At 45.9% G+C, this 16482-nt stretch overlaps 1 protein-coding gene across 7 annotated transcripts in view; it reads right to left on the bottom strand.

Moving 5' to 3' along the window:
- AKAP13 (A-kinase anchoring protein 13) overlaps positions 1 to 16482 on the bottom strand; it is a 532570-nt gene that overhangs the window by 235066 nt on the left and 281022 nt on the right. For all 7 annotated transcript variants that reach the window (XM_063925738.1, XM_063925741.1, XM_063925740.1 and 4 more), the window contains one exon: positions 1445 to 1637. In XM_063925738.1, coding sequence (XP_063781808.1) covers positions 1445 to 1637 — 193 coding nt within the window. The remainder of the gene's footprint in view (positions 1 to 1444; positions 1638 to 16482) is intronic.

The raw sequence follows: 16482 nt of genomic DNA, 5'->3' as shown, positions 1-16482 counted from the left end.
GCGAATGGGGACTTGTACGTGCTGCTGCAGCTGCCGCGGCCGGGAGCGGAGAGCGCACAGCGCGGGAGTTAGCTCCGCCCCCCCCGCTCCGGCGCCAATTTCAAAAATGAAACCCGCTGCACATGAAGCGGGAAGCGCCTGTATCTCCCCGGCCGCCTGTATGCTGCGGCCGGGGAGCGGAGAGTGCTATGTAAAAATAAACTCTGCGGCCGGGGAGTGGAGATCACTGAGCCCGCTTACAGAGCGGGCTGAAGCTCCCATCTAAAACCCCAAATGCGCCCTTTATACGCTCCGGTATAGGGGGCCACATATGCAAACATTAAAACAGACAGTGTAAAATAATAAATCATGGAAGGAGGGGGGGAGAGATTGTACTCACTGCTGTCCTTCCCGATACACGCCGCACTTAGCGGTGTTACACTGCTCGACAGAGCGGCCCCGACACGCAGCGGTGTCCGGCCCCTTATACTCCTGCTGGTGGAGCGGCCCCGACACGCGCCGCACGCAGCGGTGTCCGGCCACTTTTGAGACTTACCGCTGCCATGCTGCCGGAATCTTCTGCTGGTGGAGCGGCCCCGACACGCGCCGCACGCAGCGGTGTCCGGCCAACTCAGGAGAGCTCAGTGTCTCCCTCAGCCGGGGCCCATACCGAGCCGCACGCAGCTGCGATGGGACCCCGCCGGCAGCTCCCGCGGTGCAGACTGGCAGTGGCAGAGCTGCCAGTCTGTGAGTGTAAGAAAGAAAAATAAAATAATAAAGAAAAAAGAAAAATTTCTTCAGCTAAACCCAAGTGAACCAGCTCACATCGGGCACTAACTAAGACTGGCTTGGAGGGGAGATAGTAGGGGAGGAGCTAGCCACAGTGTGAGAATTTTAAAGTGCCAGCTCCCAATTACTGCCTACTATTTCCCCATTGTAACTACACTCCAGTGGCCCCTAGTGGATGAAGGAGAAATAGTCATTGATGATTCATACCACCTGTGTTTAATTAAGATGGGGGCTTTTAAATAGATTACGGACGTCTGACAGGCCAGCCTCCTGACGAAGTATCCACGAAACGCGTTGGGGCGGAGCCTGCCAGACGTGTGTGCTTTTGTTCCACTCGGCCGTCTTCTCCCTGTGTCCGCTGCGAGTGGCCAGACGGGTCCGGAGTATCGGCGCGGTGCATGGTCCTGGCGTTCGTACACAGAGGCGGAGGTTTGCCTGGTGGATGTTTTTTATGCTCTGTGACTGGCCCAAAGTGTGGGTCTCATCTGGTACGGGAACACACTTACCTTTTACCTGTTTGTGTCTAATGATGCATGCATAAAATAAAAAATGATTTGCACTATGGGCGCATTCCCCTAAATTCTTTTTCCAGGTACACACATACATATGTACGCTTTTATGCATTACATACACTTTAATATATTATATTAAACCTGGACTTTGTTCACTGACTCACCAGACAATCGGAATGTCTCTGGATATATTGCTTTAGCTGTTCAATATTGCTCTCCATGTTCATATGAGCCTCCCCTTGTGATTTCTCGGTCAGAGTGTAAACATCCAATCCACAATGGTGTTTCAAAACGAAGTTGCCTGAATGCTCACCATGAGAGGGTTCACTAGGAAAGTCTATTTTTTTGGGATCCGCTCTACAAGAGAAATAATGTGCACACATGAATACACATACAGTGAGAATACAAAGAAGATGAAAAATATATTTAATTTAGAGATTATGCACAGATTCAATGAGAAAAGTTACTAAACCCTAAATATTATCTTAACCTTGCCCAGGACACAATCATTACACAACCACAAATACATTTTATTTTACAGAGCTAGTATGAATAATATTTTTATTTTATTACATCACTGTATTATACCATAAACACATGCATGCAAGAAACCAGCAACACGACAGCCTGGCAATCAAGTTTTCATTACTATTTTGCATTATAGCTCCAAACTTCAGCAGCACTTTCTCCCCAGGTGTTGCTAATGGTTAGTAAATGTTCTCAAAGTCAGTAAAGCGAAAGCAATTTCTTTCTCTTTCTTTCAGATAATATGACATAAGGTGGAAACGATCTGAGCAGCCTCATCTCTGTATACTATGCTCACTTATTATTTTGATCTATTTGTATTTTTGCAATCACAACAATTTATAGGCACTGGAACCCCTTATCTATCTGCCTGTCATACAGACACCTGCATTATCAATAGTTAGAAGTACCTGTGAATGTATTATGAGAGAAATATCATAATGTGCCCATAATAAAAACAAATACTGTATCTGAATAATAAACATTATCTTAATTAGTGTGACACTTCCTGTTTCCATGATGCAAGAACATAACTGCCTCTATGCAAGAACAGAACACTACTATCAGTATTTTAAAGAGGCAACAACAGTGACTTCAAACAGCAACCCTTTATGTTCCCTCATACTGGCTCATCAATGGAAACAGGTTAGAACGTAACTGTGTGGATGTGAATAAATGATACTACAGATCAGTGGTGGCCAACGCGTGGCTCTTGAACCACATGCGGCTCTTTCTTCATTCAAATGTGGCTCCCAACACTCAAAGTCAAGTGACCACAATAGATCTGTAAACAGCTGCACTCCAGCCAGACATGCAGCAGCACTACGTAGACTGAGAACTGAGGGAGCCAAATATAAACGGGGGAGCTGGCTGGAGTGACACAGGCGGGTGCTGGCTGGAGTGACACATGGGGGAACTGAAGCCTATTATGTGAATCTGGCTTTTCAATATATTTTATGTGGATCTGGCTTTTTCAATTATTTGATGTAGAAGTGGCTTTTTCATTGTATTTTATGTTGGCTCTGGCTTTTTCAATGTATTTTATAGAAGGGGCGTGGCCTAGCAGGTACACGGTCACACCCCATTTTTGCAAGTGCGCCTTCGGCTCGAAGTTGGCTCTTTGAGGTACCTAACAAGATTTCTTGTCTCTTTGTCTCTGATTGGTTGGTCACCCCTGCTATAGATCTTTACCATTTTTTTTCTGTAGAATTAATAACTTTGTCTGTAAAGATAAAGTCAGTCTGTATAACCTGCAGTTCCAAGAACTTTTGTCTAGTCACGAGAACAGGTCACCAGTTAGTACCTGCAAATACTACACGGATGTAAATACATTTATTCATTCAAAAGGGCTGGCTGTTATTCGACAAACTGGTGTGAAAAGCGCTGGTACACGGTATAGACTTTTTAAATGGTTTACTAAAAATCTGAGATATAAGATATTGATACAATTTATACATAAATATCAACCGGCCGGCAATACAATGAAATCCAATTATTAGGATAAACATAGAATTATCCCATTAAAAACAATATTCAGCATGGGAGACATCCAGCTATAATAATCCTAAATTGCTGTCCATGAATGAGAGATGTAACGAAGGTGCATGTCGATCTTTTGACCTGTCGACCTACAGACCCTGTTGACCTACTTACTGACGACCAATAATGGTCAACCTAGTTACTGTCGACCTTGCATACCACACCCACTTTAAGCTCATTTCTAATTGCATTATCATCAGAAAACTATACCTGTGACTTGTGCTTTATAGCAAACTTTTCTGACTAATCATTGCATGCTGAACTTATTAATTTGCTGCCTCCGTATGCACCTTCGTTACATCTCTCATTCATGGACAGCAATTTAGGATTATTATAGCTGGATGTCTCCCATGCTGAATATTGTTTTTAATGGGATAATTCTATGTTTATCTTAATAACTGTATTTCATTGTATTGCCGGCTGGTTGATATTTATGTATAAATTGTATGACTAGCTTATAGCTCTGATTTTTATTAAACCATTTTAAAAGTCTATACCGTGTACCAGCGCTTTTCACACCAGTTTGTTTGATATTTTTTCCTTTTATGGGGTTGAGTATACCCTTCTGAAAAGGTATTTCGGTAACTAATAGGCGCCTGGTCATCAATTTGTCTTTTTTTCTCTCTCAATGTTATACGACAAGGAAATATCGGGGCAGATGTATTAACCTGGAGAAGGCATAAGGAAGTGATAAACCAGTGATATGTGCAAGGTGATAAAGGCACCAGCCAATCAGCTCCAATATGTAAATTAACAGTTAGGATCTGATTGGCTGGTGCCTTTATCACCTTGCACATATCACTGGTTTATCACTTCCTTATGCCATCTCCAGGTTAATACATCTGCCCCATAGTTCCAACAGCCATGGAAACCATAAGCTCTGCAGTTTACAGCAAAAGCCACTGGTATTATGTAGCACCTCAATCAATTAATGGAGTCCGGGTTATGTCACATGGAGGGTCAGGGCCATGTTTACTAGCATACACTTATCACCAGGATGAGGTGCCTGAGCAAAGCAAGACATGAAAACTGAAAAAAAGTAACTATATAAAAAAGGGATACGGTCGTTAGGTCGACACAGCTTAGGTCGAGAGTCATTAGGTCGACTACCGAAGAGCGACATGCATTAGGTCGACGTATACTAGGTCGACAGGTCAAAAGGTCGACATGAGTTTTCCCCCCAAAAAAATCTTCATGTATTGGACTTTTTCATACTTGACGATCCACATGGACTACAATTGGGTAACCTGCGAGCCATGTGAGGGGACACGGTGCACTAATTGGGGTTCCCCATCACTTTACAAAGAAAACGACACCAAAAAAGTCATGTCAATATTTTCACCTGTCGACCTAGTACATGTCGACCTAACGCGCATGTCGACCTTCAGTGGTCGACCTAATGACTGTTGACCTAAGTTGAGTCGACTCAACGACCAGTACCCATTAAAACAAAAACACCTATCACTGGGTTTCATTACTTTTTTAAAGTGCAAACATGATCATGCAAATGTAGATACAGACAGGAGCGATCTCTGGTTTGTGAAAAGCAGACGCACCTATGTTATAAGTAGCTTGAGAAATTCTGATACATTGTAATCAGCATTTGAGATGGCAGCTAAACAACAATAAAACCCAATACAGAGAGCACCAGAGTCTGCAAAATGAGGAGAAAAAATCAGGGGGAAGCAGCTTTACCCTAATACAATGTAATTTGGAGCATCTATTTAAAAGTAATAAGGTCGGGCTTTTGTTATAAAACATTGCTATTGTAGGTTTGCCAAAAAGTACTTACTTTCCCTGGATTTGTTTCATACTGAGGAATGTTCCAGGGTGGCAAAAAGATGGCAGGCTTACCTACAATGCAGGTGTATTGTGCAGCAAGTAACACAAAACCTGAGGGATTTCAAACACCTTACGTTCCAGCTAAGACCTCTGCTCATGTATCACCTGGGAAAATTAACTCTCAATGCAGCCGCATGATGGAGCGAGGGAAAAACAGTAGCTCCTCTCTCATATCAAAAGTCACTATCACAATGATTACTACACACGGCAAAGTAGAAAGAATATATAAAGAGATAGATAGATAGATAGATAGATAGATAGATAGATAGATAGATAGATAGATAGAAGGAAAACATGTTTATTATCTTTTCTGCTACAGACCCAGATGTTTTGGTTATTGTGTCACCCCCACCAAAAACAGAAGTTCAGTTTACCTTGAAAGAATATCACACAGTTCTCTTCCCTACAAGCAGATCTTAAAGTGATGTCTTGAGATGAGCTGTTAGCAGTCATGAAATTAATCAGATTTCCTGCTTCACCCACAAGGGAGGGAACACAGTTAATAGCTGACTTGCAAAACAATCTGCCAGGCGCTTCGCTATAACAACACATACAATGATGAGGTCACTGTTTGCAAGACATGCAGAACACAACATTATAGCATCCAGAAGTATGGACATCAAAATAAAACAAATCCCATTGGCCAGGTAGCCACAGTGCCAACAGTGTACTGCTAGTTACCTGTTAGTTTGTCCATACACTCTGCCACTAGACTATTACAATCAAGTGTCTAGAGTTCTATGCCTACACAAGTTGGATGATAAATAAAAAATAATAATAATAATTAAAGTGCTCCTCTAAATACTGTCCTATTTATACTTCTTTGTGCCACCACACCTATAGCAACAGTACAAGTACAAAAATTTGTATAGACAGTAGCACTCTCACTGGATAAACCAACAAAACGTACTGAATGTAAAAAAAAAACACTACACCACATTACATGCATTTTATTGTTTTCTATTTATGACACAAAGTCAGAGGACACAAGAAACTGGACATCAATCACTAGATCACCTACTACAAAGGTTTTTCGTTTTTCATGGGAAAGGCTATGTTTTACTTGGATAGACAAAGAAAAGCAAACAAACACCACACTCTAGGTAGCCTAAACTTAAAAACAGTTTAACTAACTAAAACACACAATGTCATAACATGTGACAATGAAGTCAAAAGTTCCTGAGACACTTACAACAAGCTAGAGGTGCTTTAAGACACACAAAATTAGTTTGTATACTTTCAGATACTTTGTTATAGTATGCACCATTGCACTCAGTATCTCAGTCAAGTCTGGAGATCCAAAAGGAAAAATAAACACAACATAAAGCAGAGTTACAGAATGAGGCTGATATAGAGACTTTGTGCATTGTGTGTACAGGGAAAGAGTTTGTGAGTGTGTAGAACCTTCTATAACTGATTAACCCAGTGGTTTCCAAACTTTTTTGAATCACGGCGCCCTAGAATATCAGAATTTTTTTGCGTGGCACCCCTAAGCCAAAAATTTCTTATTGAGAAATTTAGTAAGAAATATTACATTAAGTAGATCGCGTTTATATGTCATCCTTAGGGTCAGTTGTGTGCTGAGGGACAAGATTTGCTTCTGTTTGGCCACATATTTTATGACTGGCAGTTACCAGCACTGGTTTTGCCTATCATATTGACCATGAATAATTTGAATTGGTCCTGGACCACCAACCCAGGGCACCCCTGCAGGTGACCCAAGGCACCCCAGGGAGCCATGGCACACAGTTTGGGAACCTCTGGATTAACCTATGAAAAGAGACTATGTATCTTGCACAGCAGAACCACCATGTACAACTGTGTGTAGGGAAAGATACATGCCTCAAGACATGAATTTCCTAAAAATGCCTATATTGCACATCCCACTTATATTAATAGAAATTATATTTTAGGTTTTGCATACCTTAAAGCAAATGGGAGTTACGGATCATGGTTGGAGCAATGGCAAAATCTACACAACTGTCAGGTCTATGTGGAGCTATTTGACACAAAAGGGGTGATTCAATTATTGTTTGTATTTCCGATGGCAGTTATTCAAATGTTTTGCCTTTTGGGCACGTCAAAAGTTATGGGCACCCAATCGGAGCAACAACTGAATTGCTCCGACAGGTGTCCATTACTTACGGCACCTATCAAAACAATCTAATTCCCACCTAAGACTCATCAAAGGCAGCAATTTCAGTTGTAGACTCCTCTGCCTAGAACTGAAGGTTCCAGTTCCGCTTTAACAGTTCCTATATTAGCAACAAAAGTAAAGTTCCAAGCAAGGTCACCCACTGAGCATGAGTGTTGGCATCTCCCCGCAATACCCACCTGATAAATTAGCTCATGTTTTTGCTGTGTATGCCACTGAACATTCTCTAGTGAATGCAGATTGTCATAAACATGTGTTAAGGTGTGGAACTTATAAGGGTTAGGGGTGTGACATTCTTCACTAGGTAAGCTAATCTGCTTTACCTAAAAACATTTATTAGGAGTTTTCATAACACCTCTTGGTGTGTATACATACGTACTGGATCACCTTATCAGGGCCGCAAGGAAGGGGAGGGTTATGGGGTCATGTGCCTCGGGTACCGGATGTGAGGGGCACCAAGACCTCTGCCAGGCTCCCTTGGTCATCTGCTCCTTCACCACCACGCTTGCCTCCCAGGGCGCCATGGAGCCACTGCTGGGACCCTTACCAACTGCACATCTCCCTTGCAGCCTGGTCCAGGCAGCACTGAGATCTTCACAGACATGGTCCGGTCTGGCTGTGACCCTACAGTTAGCAGTGCAACATCACAGGTCACGTTGCTGGGTGCACTTCGAGTGGAGGCAGGCTGCAGACTGTGGTGGAAGGTGATGGAACTGGAGACTGAGGATAGTGATGGGGCTGAAAAAGGTGACAGGGGCTGTGGCGGAGGAGTGACGGGCTGTGGGGGAGGAGGGTGACAGGGGCTGTGGCTGGTGACAGGAGCTGCGGCTGAGAGGATGGTGACAGGAGCTGCGGCTGAGAGGATGGTGACAGGAGCTGCGGCTGAGAGGATGGTGACAGGAGCTGCGGCTGAGAGGATGGTGACAGGAGCTGCGGCTGAGAGGAGAGGATGGTGACAGGGGCTGCGGCTGAGAGGAGAGGATGGTGACAGGGGCTGTGGCTGAGAGGATGGTGACAGGGGCTGTGGCTGAGAGGATGGTGACAGGGGCTGTGGCTGAGAGGATGGTGACAGGGGCTGTGGCTGAGAGGATGGTGACAGGGGCTGTGGCTGAGAGGATGGTGACAGGGGCTGTGGCTGAGAGGATGGTGACAGGGGCTGTGGCTGAGAGGCTGTGGCTGAGAGGATGGTGACGGGGGCTGTGGCTGAGAGGATGGTGACGGGGGCTGTGGCTGAGAGGATGGTGACGGGGGCTGTGGCTGAGAGGATGGAGACAGGGGCTGTGGCTGAGAGGATGGAGACAGGGGCTGTGGCTGAGAGGATGGAGACAGGGGCTGTGGCTGAGAGGATGGAGACAGGGGCTGTGGCTGAGAGGATGGAGACAGGGGCTGTGGCTGAGAGGATGGAGACAGGGGCTGTGGCTGACAGGATGGTGACAGGGGCTGCGGCTGACAGGATGGTGACAGGGGCTGCGGCTGACAGGATGGTGACAGGGGCTGCGGCTGACAGGATGGTGACAGGGGCTGCGGCTGACAGGATGGTGACAGGGGCTGTGGCTGACAGGATGGTGACAGGGGCTGTGGCTGACAGGATGGTGGCAGGGGCTGTGGCTGAGAGGATGATGACAGGAGCTGTAGCTGAGAGGATGATGACAGGAGCTGTAGCTGAGAGGATGGTGACAGGGGCTGTGGCTGAGAGGATGGTGACAGGGGCTGAGGGCTAAGGAAGGTGATGGGGCTGGGGAAGGTCATAGGGGCTGTGTTTGAGGACTGTGATGAGGCTGAGAAAGGTGAGGGGCTGTGGCTGAGGAAGGCGATGGAGCTCAGGATGGTGATTAGACTGTGACTGTGGACAGTGATGAGAGGCTAAGGACAGTGTTTAGGGGCTGAGGAAGGAGATGAGATGCTGAGAGAGGGTGGGGGACTAAGATCCACCACCACTGGCCTGGCCTCTCTAGAGGAAGGCACTCACTGGCCTGGACTTTCTGGAGCGACTATAGGCTGGTCTCCTGCAATTAGCTCTGCAGGTATCCGTGACAGCCCAGCATGTGAGGTCAGTTTTCTATAGGGGCTGTGGGAAGAAATGTTAGTTTCTTTTATTTTATTTTCTGGCTGTGGGGGCAATGAATCAATGTGCTTTTTTTTCCTGTGGGAGCAATCATTGAATCTAGACGCCCCTTTTCTGTTTAGGCCAACATGTGTATTCTTTCCTTGTAGGGGCCAATGTGTGTATCTTTTCCCTCTGGGGGCTATTGTGTTTTCTCCCAATGTATGTATGTATATATATATATATAGTGTAACACTGTAGGGGTGCAAGGCGCCTTTTCCTGGGGAATATGGCCGCACGCAGCAGCTGAGGAACAACACAAGTCCAGTTTCTGGTACAACTGACCCCGGCCAGTTTTATTGAAACAGAAAATAAAACAAACCCCAAAATAAAAATACCTTGCCTGTCCGGCACTAACTAAACATAAGATGTTCCTAACTGTCACTAAACAAAACACAGAGTTCTTCAGTACATACTGTATAGCTTACTTGCATCAGAAAGCGTGTCTCTCACACACAGATCCTGCAGCCTTCCCAGGCAGTCTGCCCATACTAATCAGGTTAGAAGCACTATATCACTCTTACACAGATGAAACCCTGATTAGCCCTCTGTGAGGCCAAAGACCCGAACTGGGCCCAATGTCTAGAACTCGCCTTATCTCTCTCTCAGAGCCTTTACCCAGCTTTTACAGCAAACTGAAAAGGTTCAGACAAAACAAAAAGCATTTTTCCTAGAAGTTAACATTTTCTAAAACATGTAAGACAAGAACCTGGGACAAATATACCTGCCCTCAAACACTATCCCAGTGTTCTTGTCACATATCCCCCTCCCCTGTTTCGACCTAGGGGCCGGAACACTTGTAGCCCCCAAACAGAAGATGCGAGACAATGCATCTGCGTTGGCCAATTGTGTTCCCGGTCTATGTTCGACAGTAAACTTAAAGTCCTGCAACGCTAGAAACCATCTAGTTACACGAGCATTCTTGCCTCTATTTACATACATCCATTTTAAAGGGGCATGGTCTGTCACTAGTCTGAATTGTCTACCCAAGAGGTAATATCTCAAGGTATCTAGTGCCCACTTAATGGCCAAAGCCTCCTTTTCCACAATGGCATACCTTTTTTCATGCTCATTGAGTTTCCTACTCAAATAAATGATAGGGTGTTCGTCCCCATCTCTGGTTTGGGACAGCACAGCACCTATCCCTACCTCTGAGGCATCTGTCTGTACCACAAATTCTTTTGAAAAATCTGGTGTTATCAACACCGGTTGTGAACACAAAGCCACTTTTAACGCTTGGAACGCCTTTTCTGCATCAGGGTTCCATTTCACCACATTTGACTGCTTCCCTTTGGTAAGGTCTGACAACGGCACCGCTGTGGTCGCAAAATTAGGAATAAACCGTCTATAGTACCCAGTAATTCCCAAAAAAGCCCTTACCTGTGTTTTATTCACTGGACGAGGCCAGTTTTGAATAGCATCAACTTTATTCAATTGGGGCCTAATCAGACCTCTGCCTATGGTGAAGCCCAAGTATTTGACCTCCTCCATTGCGAGGCAGCACTTCTTTGGGTTAGCAGTTAACCCTGCCTCTCTGATTGAGTCCAGTACTGCTTGTACTTTAACCAAATGGGACCCCCAGTCTGTACTGTGAATTACCACATCATCCAAATAGGCAGCTGCATATTTTCTATGGGGCCTCAAAATTTTATCCATCGCCCGTTGAAAGGTTGCTGGAGCCCCATGCAACCCAAAGGGTAACATCTTATACTGGTACAGCCCCTCCGGAACCGAAAAGGCTGTTTTTTCTTTGGCGCTATCAGATAAAGGTATTTGCCAGTAACCTTTGGTCAGGTCCAATGTGGTGAGAAACCTGGCTGTTCCCAGCCTTTCTACAAGCTCATCCACACGGGGCATGGGGTATGCGTCAAACTTGGACACCTCATTTAACTTACGAAAGTCATTACAGAAGCGTATGCTACCGTCGGGCTTCGGGATGAGCACTATGGGACTGGACCACTCACTGTTAGACTCCTCTATGACTCCAAGTTCTAACATGGTTTTAACTTCCTTAGAAATAGCTTCTCGCTGAGCTTCAGGAATCCTATATGGCTTTAAATGAACCCTGACCCCTGGTTCTGTGACAATGTCATGTTTTATTATGGTCGTTCGGCCAGGCAGCTCTGAAAATACCTCCCTATTTTGGATGAGAAATTCTTTAACCTGATTGTTCTGATCAGCTGATAATGTCTCTGACACCTTCACTGCGGGAAGCAACCGGGGTGAAGACACCGAAGGGCAAGGCTCCGCTGACAGAGACAACCTATCTTTCCAGGGTTTGATTAAGTTAACATGGTAGATCTGTTCGGGTTTTCTCTTTCCCGGCTGGTATACTTTGTAATTAACCTCATTCACTTTTTCCCTAATCTCAAATGGACCCTGCCATTTAGCTAGGAATTTGCTTTCCACAGTGGGTACCAAAACAAGAACTCTATCTCCAGGAGCAAATTCCCGTATCTTGGCACTCCGGTTATAGACCCTCTGTTGAGCACTTTGGGCCTGTTCCATGTGCTCTCTGACAACAGGTACCACGGCTGCAATCCTATCCTGCATTTGTGTTACATGCTCAATAACGCTTCTATAAGGAGTGGGCTGTCCTTCCCACGTCTCTTTGGCAACATCCAACAGCCCTCTGGGGTGTCTACCATACAACAAATCAAATGGAGAAAACCCCGTAGAGGACTGAGGAACTTCTCTGATGGCCATTAACAAGTAGGGCAACAAACAATCCCAGTTTTTCCCATCTCTCTCAACAACCTTTTTTAACATACTTTTTAATGTTTTATTAAACCTTTCCACCAACCCGTCAGTTTGGGGATGGTAGATGGACGTCCTGAGGTGAGTGACCTTAAATAACTTGCACAATTCTTTCATGATCCTTGACATAAATGGAGTACCTTGGTCAGTCAAAATTTCTTTTGGTATTCCCACTCTACTAAATACCTGCACCAGCTCCCTAGCTATCGCCTTGGTTGTGATAGTGCGTAAAGGGACAGCCTCAGGATATCGAGTGGCATAGTCCATAATTACCAGGATATACTGATGGCCCCGAGCAGACTTTAACAAGGGCCCCACGAGATCCATGGCTATTCTGTCAAACGGGACCTCTATAATAGGCATGGGAACTAGTGGGCTCCTGAAATGGGGTCTAGGGGCATGATACTGGCATTCAGGACAGGAAGAACAATATTCAGACACTTCTTTATAAACCCCTGGCCAAAAGAACCTTTGTAAAACTCTTTCAGTGGTTTTTTCTGCCCCTAAATGTCCTGCGGTAACGTGACTATGAGCTAAATCTAGTACCGTTCTCCGATAAGGCTGGGGAACTACCAGCTGTTCCACCACATCCTCACCCCTTTTGACAATGTGGTACAAGAGCTCATTACAGATGGCCATGTGGGGATACGTAACCCTGTCACCTGGTACCACAGGTTCCCCATTAACAACCTTAACATTCTCTCTAGCCTTTATTAAGGTAGGATCCTTTAACTGTTCAGACGCAAACAGATCCTTCTTTACCTCCAGGTCAGGCACGCTTTCAGTTCTAACTACTATGTCTCTGTTCCCGGCAAGAGGGTCCTCACTGGACTCCCCATCTGTCACTTCCCCAGCCAAACTAGCAAAAGGCAAAGGGCCAGAAAGTTCCGAAGACCCACGTACATCCAAAAAATCACCGGTATTATCAACTGGCTTTTTACTTCTCACATCTGTTGATAACCGTGATTCCCACAGTTTCCAAAAATGAGGAAAATCCCTCCCTATTATGGCCTCATGCACCAAGGTAGGGACCAGTCCCACTTTAACCATTGCTGACCCACAACAAGTTTCTATATTCACCTCAGCAGTGGCATAATATTGGGTATCCCCATGTATGCAAGTTACCCCAATAGGTATTTGCTGGACCTTTAAGGGGTTCACTAACCCAGCTTTCACGAGGGTAACTAAACTTCCTGAATCTAGCAAGGCCTCTACCCGGTTACCTTCTAAGAACACATCACACATTTGTTTTTCCAGCTCAGGTGAAGGTACCACAGTACAGGCTAACCTAGCAAAGAAAGACATTCTGCGACATTCAAAGGCAGCATCACATTGCATGGGTTCTTGCGTGACTGGGCAATTGGCAATAACATGACCTGGCATACCACACCTAAAACATTTAACCACACGATTACCAACCCATTTGGGCAGCATAGACCGTTCTAGCCCCATTGGCCTGTTTCCAGGGCCAGTGTTTACAGTCTCTCCAGCCTTGCGTTCTCTTAACCGCCCAGCAACGTTTTCCCACGGAACAGTCTTACCAGTCTTTACTGAAGGGCGCTGTCGAGGATCTATGGGTTGCTGGGTGGTCATCAGTAGTTCCTCTGCTGCCAAATACCTCTCTACCATGTCCACTAATTGGTCAGCAGTACCCGGGTTTCCATGGCTCACCCACTTGCGCAGGACCATGGGCAAAGATCTCAAGTAGCGGTCCATGACGACTCTTTCCACCATCTGGGGACCAGTTAACGTCTCTGGCTGCAGCCATTTTTTTGTTAGCTGAATAAGGTCGTGCATCTGGGAGCGCGGAGGCTTCTCCATGGCGTACAGCCAACGGTGCACCCGTTGCGCTCGTACTGACAGCGTGACTCCCAGGCGGGTCAGGATCTCAGTCTTTAGTTTATCATAGTCCCGAGCCTCAGCAGGGCTTAAATCAAAGTAAGCTTTTTGGGGCTCACCTGACAGGAAAGGTGCCAGCAGACTGGCCCACTGTGCTTTCGGCCAGTTCTCACGCTCGGCAGTCCTTTCAAACGTGGTCAGATAGGCCTCCACATCATCAGCCTCTGTCATTTTCTGCAGGAAGTGACTGGCCCGTATAGAACTAGAGCTGGTTGGAGCACTGACGGCCACATCTCCAACCCGAGCTGCAAGTCTCTGCACCACTTCTGCTAAGGCCTCTCTATCCTGACGCTGTAGTCTCCAATTTTCCTCCATTGCCACCTGCTGCTGTCGGTTGGCCTCCTGCTGAGCCGCTGTAGCTTGCAGCAAGGCTTTAAGCAGATCCTCCATGTCAACAGATTTTTCAGGCGGCTTTGCAGCTGCTTTCACCCAGGACATATATCAAACCCTCAGGGGTGAGTCTCAGTAACTTCACACTGGGCTGTATCTGCATAAACCACCGTTTTCTGCAGGCCTCACAAAGCTGCTGCTTTCACTTATGCGCAGAACGGCCTGCTCGCATTCTCCACCAAGTTGTAACACTGTAGGGGTGCAAGGCGCCTTTTCCTGGGGAATATGGCCGCACGCAGCAGCTGAGGAACAACACAAGTCCAGTTTCTGGTACAACTGACCCCGGCCAGTTTTATTGAAACAGAAAATAAAACAAACCCCAAAATAAAAATACCTTGCCTGTCCGGCACTAACTAAACATAAGATGTTCCTAACTGTCACTAAACAAAACACAGAGTTCTTCAGTACATACTGTATAGCTTACTTGCATCAGAAAGCGTGTCTCTCACACACAGATCCTGCAGCCTTCCCAGGCAGTCTGCCCATACTAATCAGGTTAGAAGCACTATATCACTCTTACACAGCTGAAACCCTGATTAGCCCTCTGTGAGGCCAAAGACCCGAACTGGGCCCAATGTCTAGAACTCGCCTTATCTCTCTCTCAGAGCCTTTACCCAGCTTTTACAGCAAACTGAAAAGGTTCAGACAAAACAAAAAGCATTTTTCCTAGAAGTTAACATTTTCTAAAACATGTAAGACAAGAACCTGGGACAAATATACCTGCCCTCAAACACTATCCCAGTGTTCTTGTCACAATAGATATAGATATATATATATATATATATATATATATATATATATATATATATATAGCACAGCACTGGTTTCCAGACAGGGTTTCTAGGTCGACATGAGGTTGTTGTTTTTTTTTTTTTTTTGTGTGTCGTTTTCTTCGTAGAGTGACCGAGAATCCCAATTAGTGCACCGTGCCCTCTCACATGGCTCGCTTTGCTCGACATGCTTCGGGCAAGGTGCCTCGCTCTGCTCGGCACAGATTACCGTTCCAATCATAGTCCACGTGGATCGTTAAGTATGAAAAAGTAAAAAAAAAGAAGAAGAAAAAAAATACTAGTGTCGACCTTTTGACCTGTCGACCTAGCACATGTCGACCTAGAAACCCTGTCGACCCTCTCGACCTTCCAACCCTGTCGACCTAGTGACTGTCACCCTATAGTGGGCGACCTCAACATTGTAGACCTAGACAGTGTCTATCTTCAGACCGGATCCCCTGTGTCGGATATACTAGTAGGTCCAGCAGACGTTACCAGGCTGTGGCCGGAGAACGGGGAGAAGGTAAGGTATCGGTTCCACTTAGAATGGGAATACGGACATAGCCGCACTGTTCTGGAAGGAGACTACCAAACAGTCACTGACGCGGCTGCCACCTTGGGTGCACCAGCGCTAGGCCTTAGGAATCAGAGGCTCCAGGAATAGTATGAGGCCGCGATCCCTAGGGATGATGTCAGCAGTGGGGAGTAAGACGCTCTCCTGGTCGCCCCTCCCCCCTGTTCATGAACAGTTTCCTCCAGGTCTCCCGCCATTAACTGTTTCCCGCTTCCGTTTCAGATGCTGTAAACGAAGGGGACCCAGTCGCAGCATAGGCGGCTGTGTGACAGGTGCGTCTGTGTTCACTATAGGTTCATGGAGCGGCTGTGTACACTAGGAGCGTCTGGATCCACTCAGCGTTCGCTAACGCATTGATCGGTCCTGGAAGCGAGGGGAGTCTCTCTGTATCCCACTCTACTGAGTACGGGTAATATAGCACTAAGGGGTATATTCATTAATAGTCGGAAACTGCCGTTTTGTCAGCAGTTTCGAACTGATTGTGGTCGTAAGGGGTTCCGACCTATTCAATAGGGGGCCTTTTTTCCCGACAAATTGGGAATTCCCAACTTGTTGGAAAGCTGTCGGAATACATGTGGATCCGCGTGTATTGTCAGAAGCAGGGCCAAACCTGACAGGTTTTAGCCTTGTTTCCGACAATGTCAATC

Source organism: Pseudophryne corroboree, chromosome 6 (assembly GCF_028390025.1).
Source record: "Pseudophryne corroboree isolate aPseCor3 chromosome 6, aPseCor3.hap2, whole genome shotgun sequence".
NCBI lineage: Eukaryota > Metazoa > Chordata > Amphibia > Anura > Myobatrachidae > Pseudophryne > Pseudophryne corroboree.
This window is presented reverse-complemented; position numbering and strand designations above follow the sequence as displayed.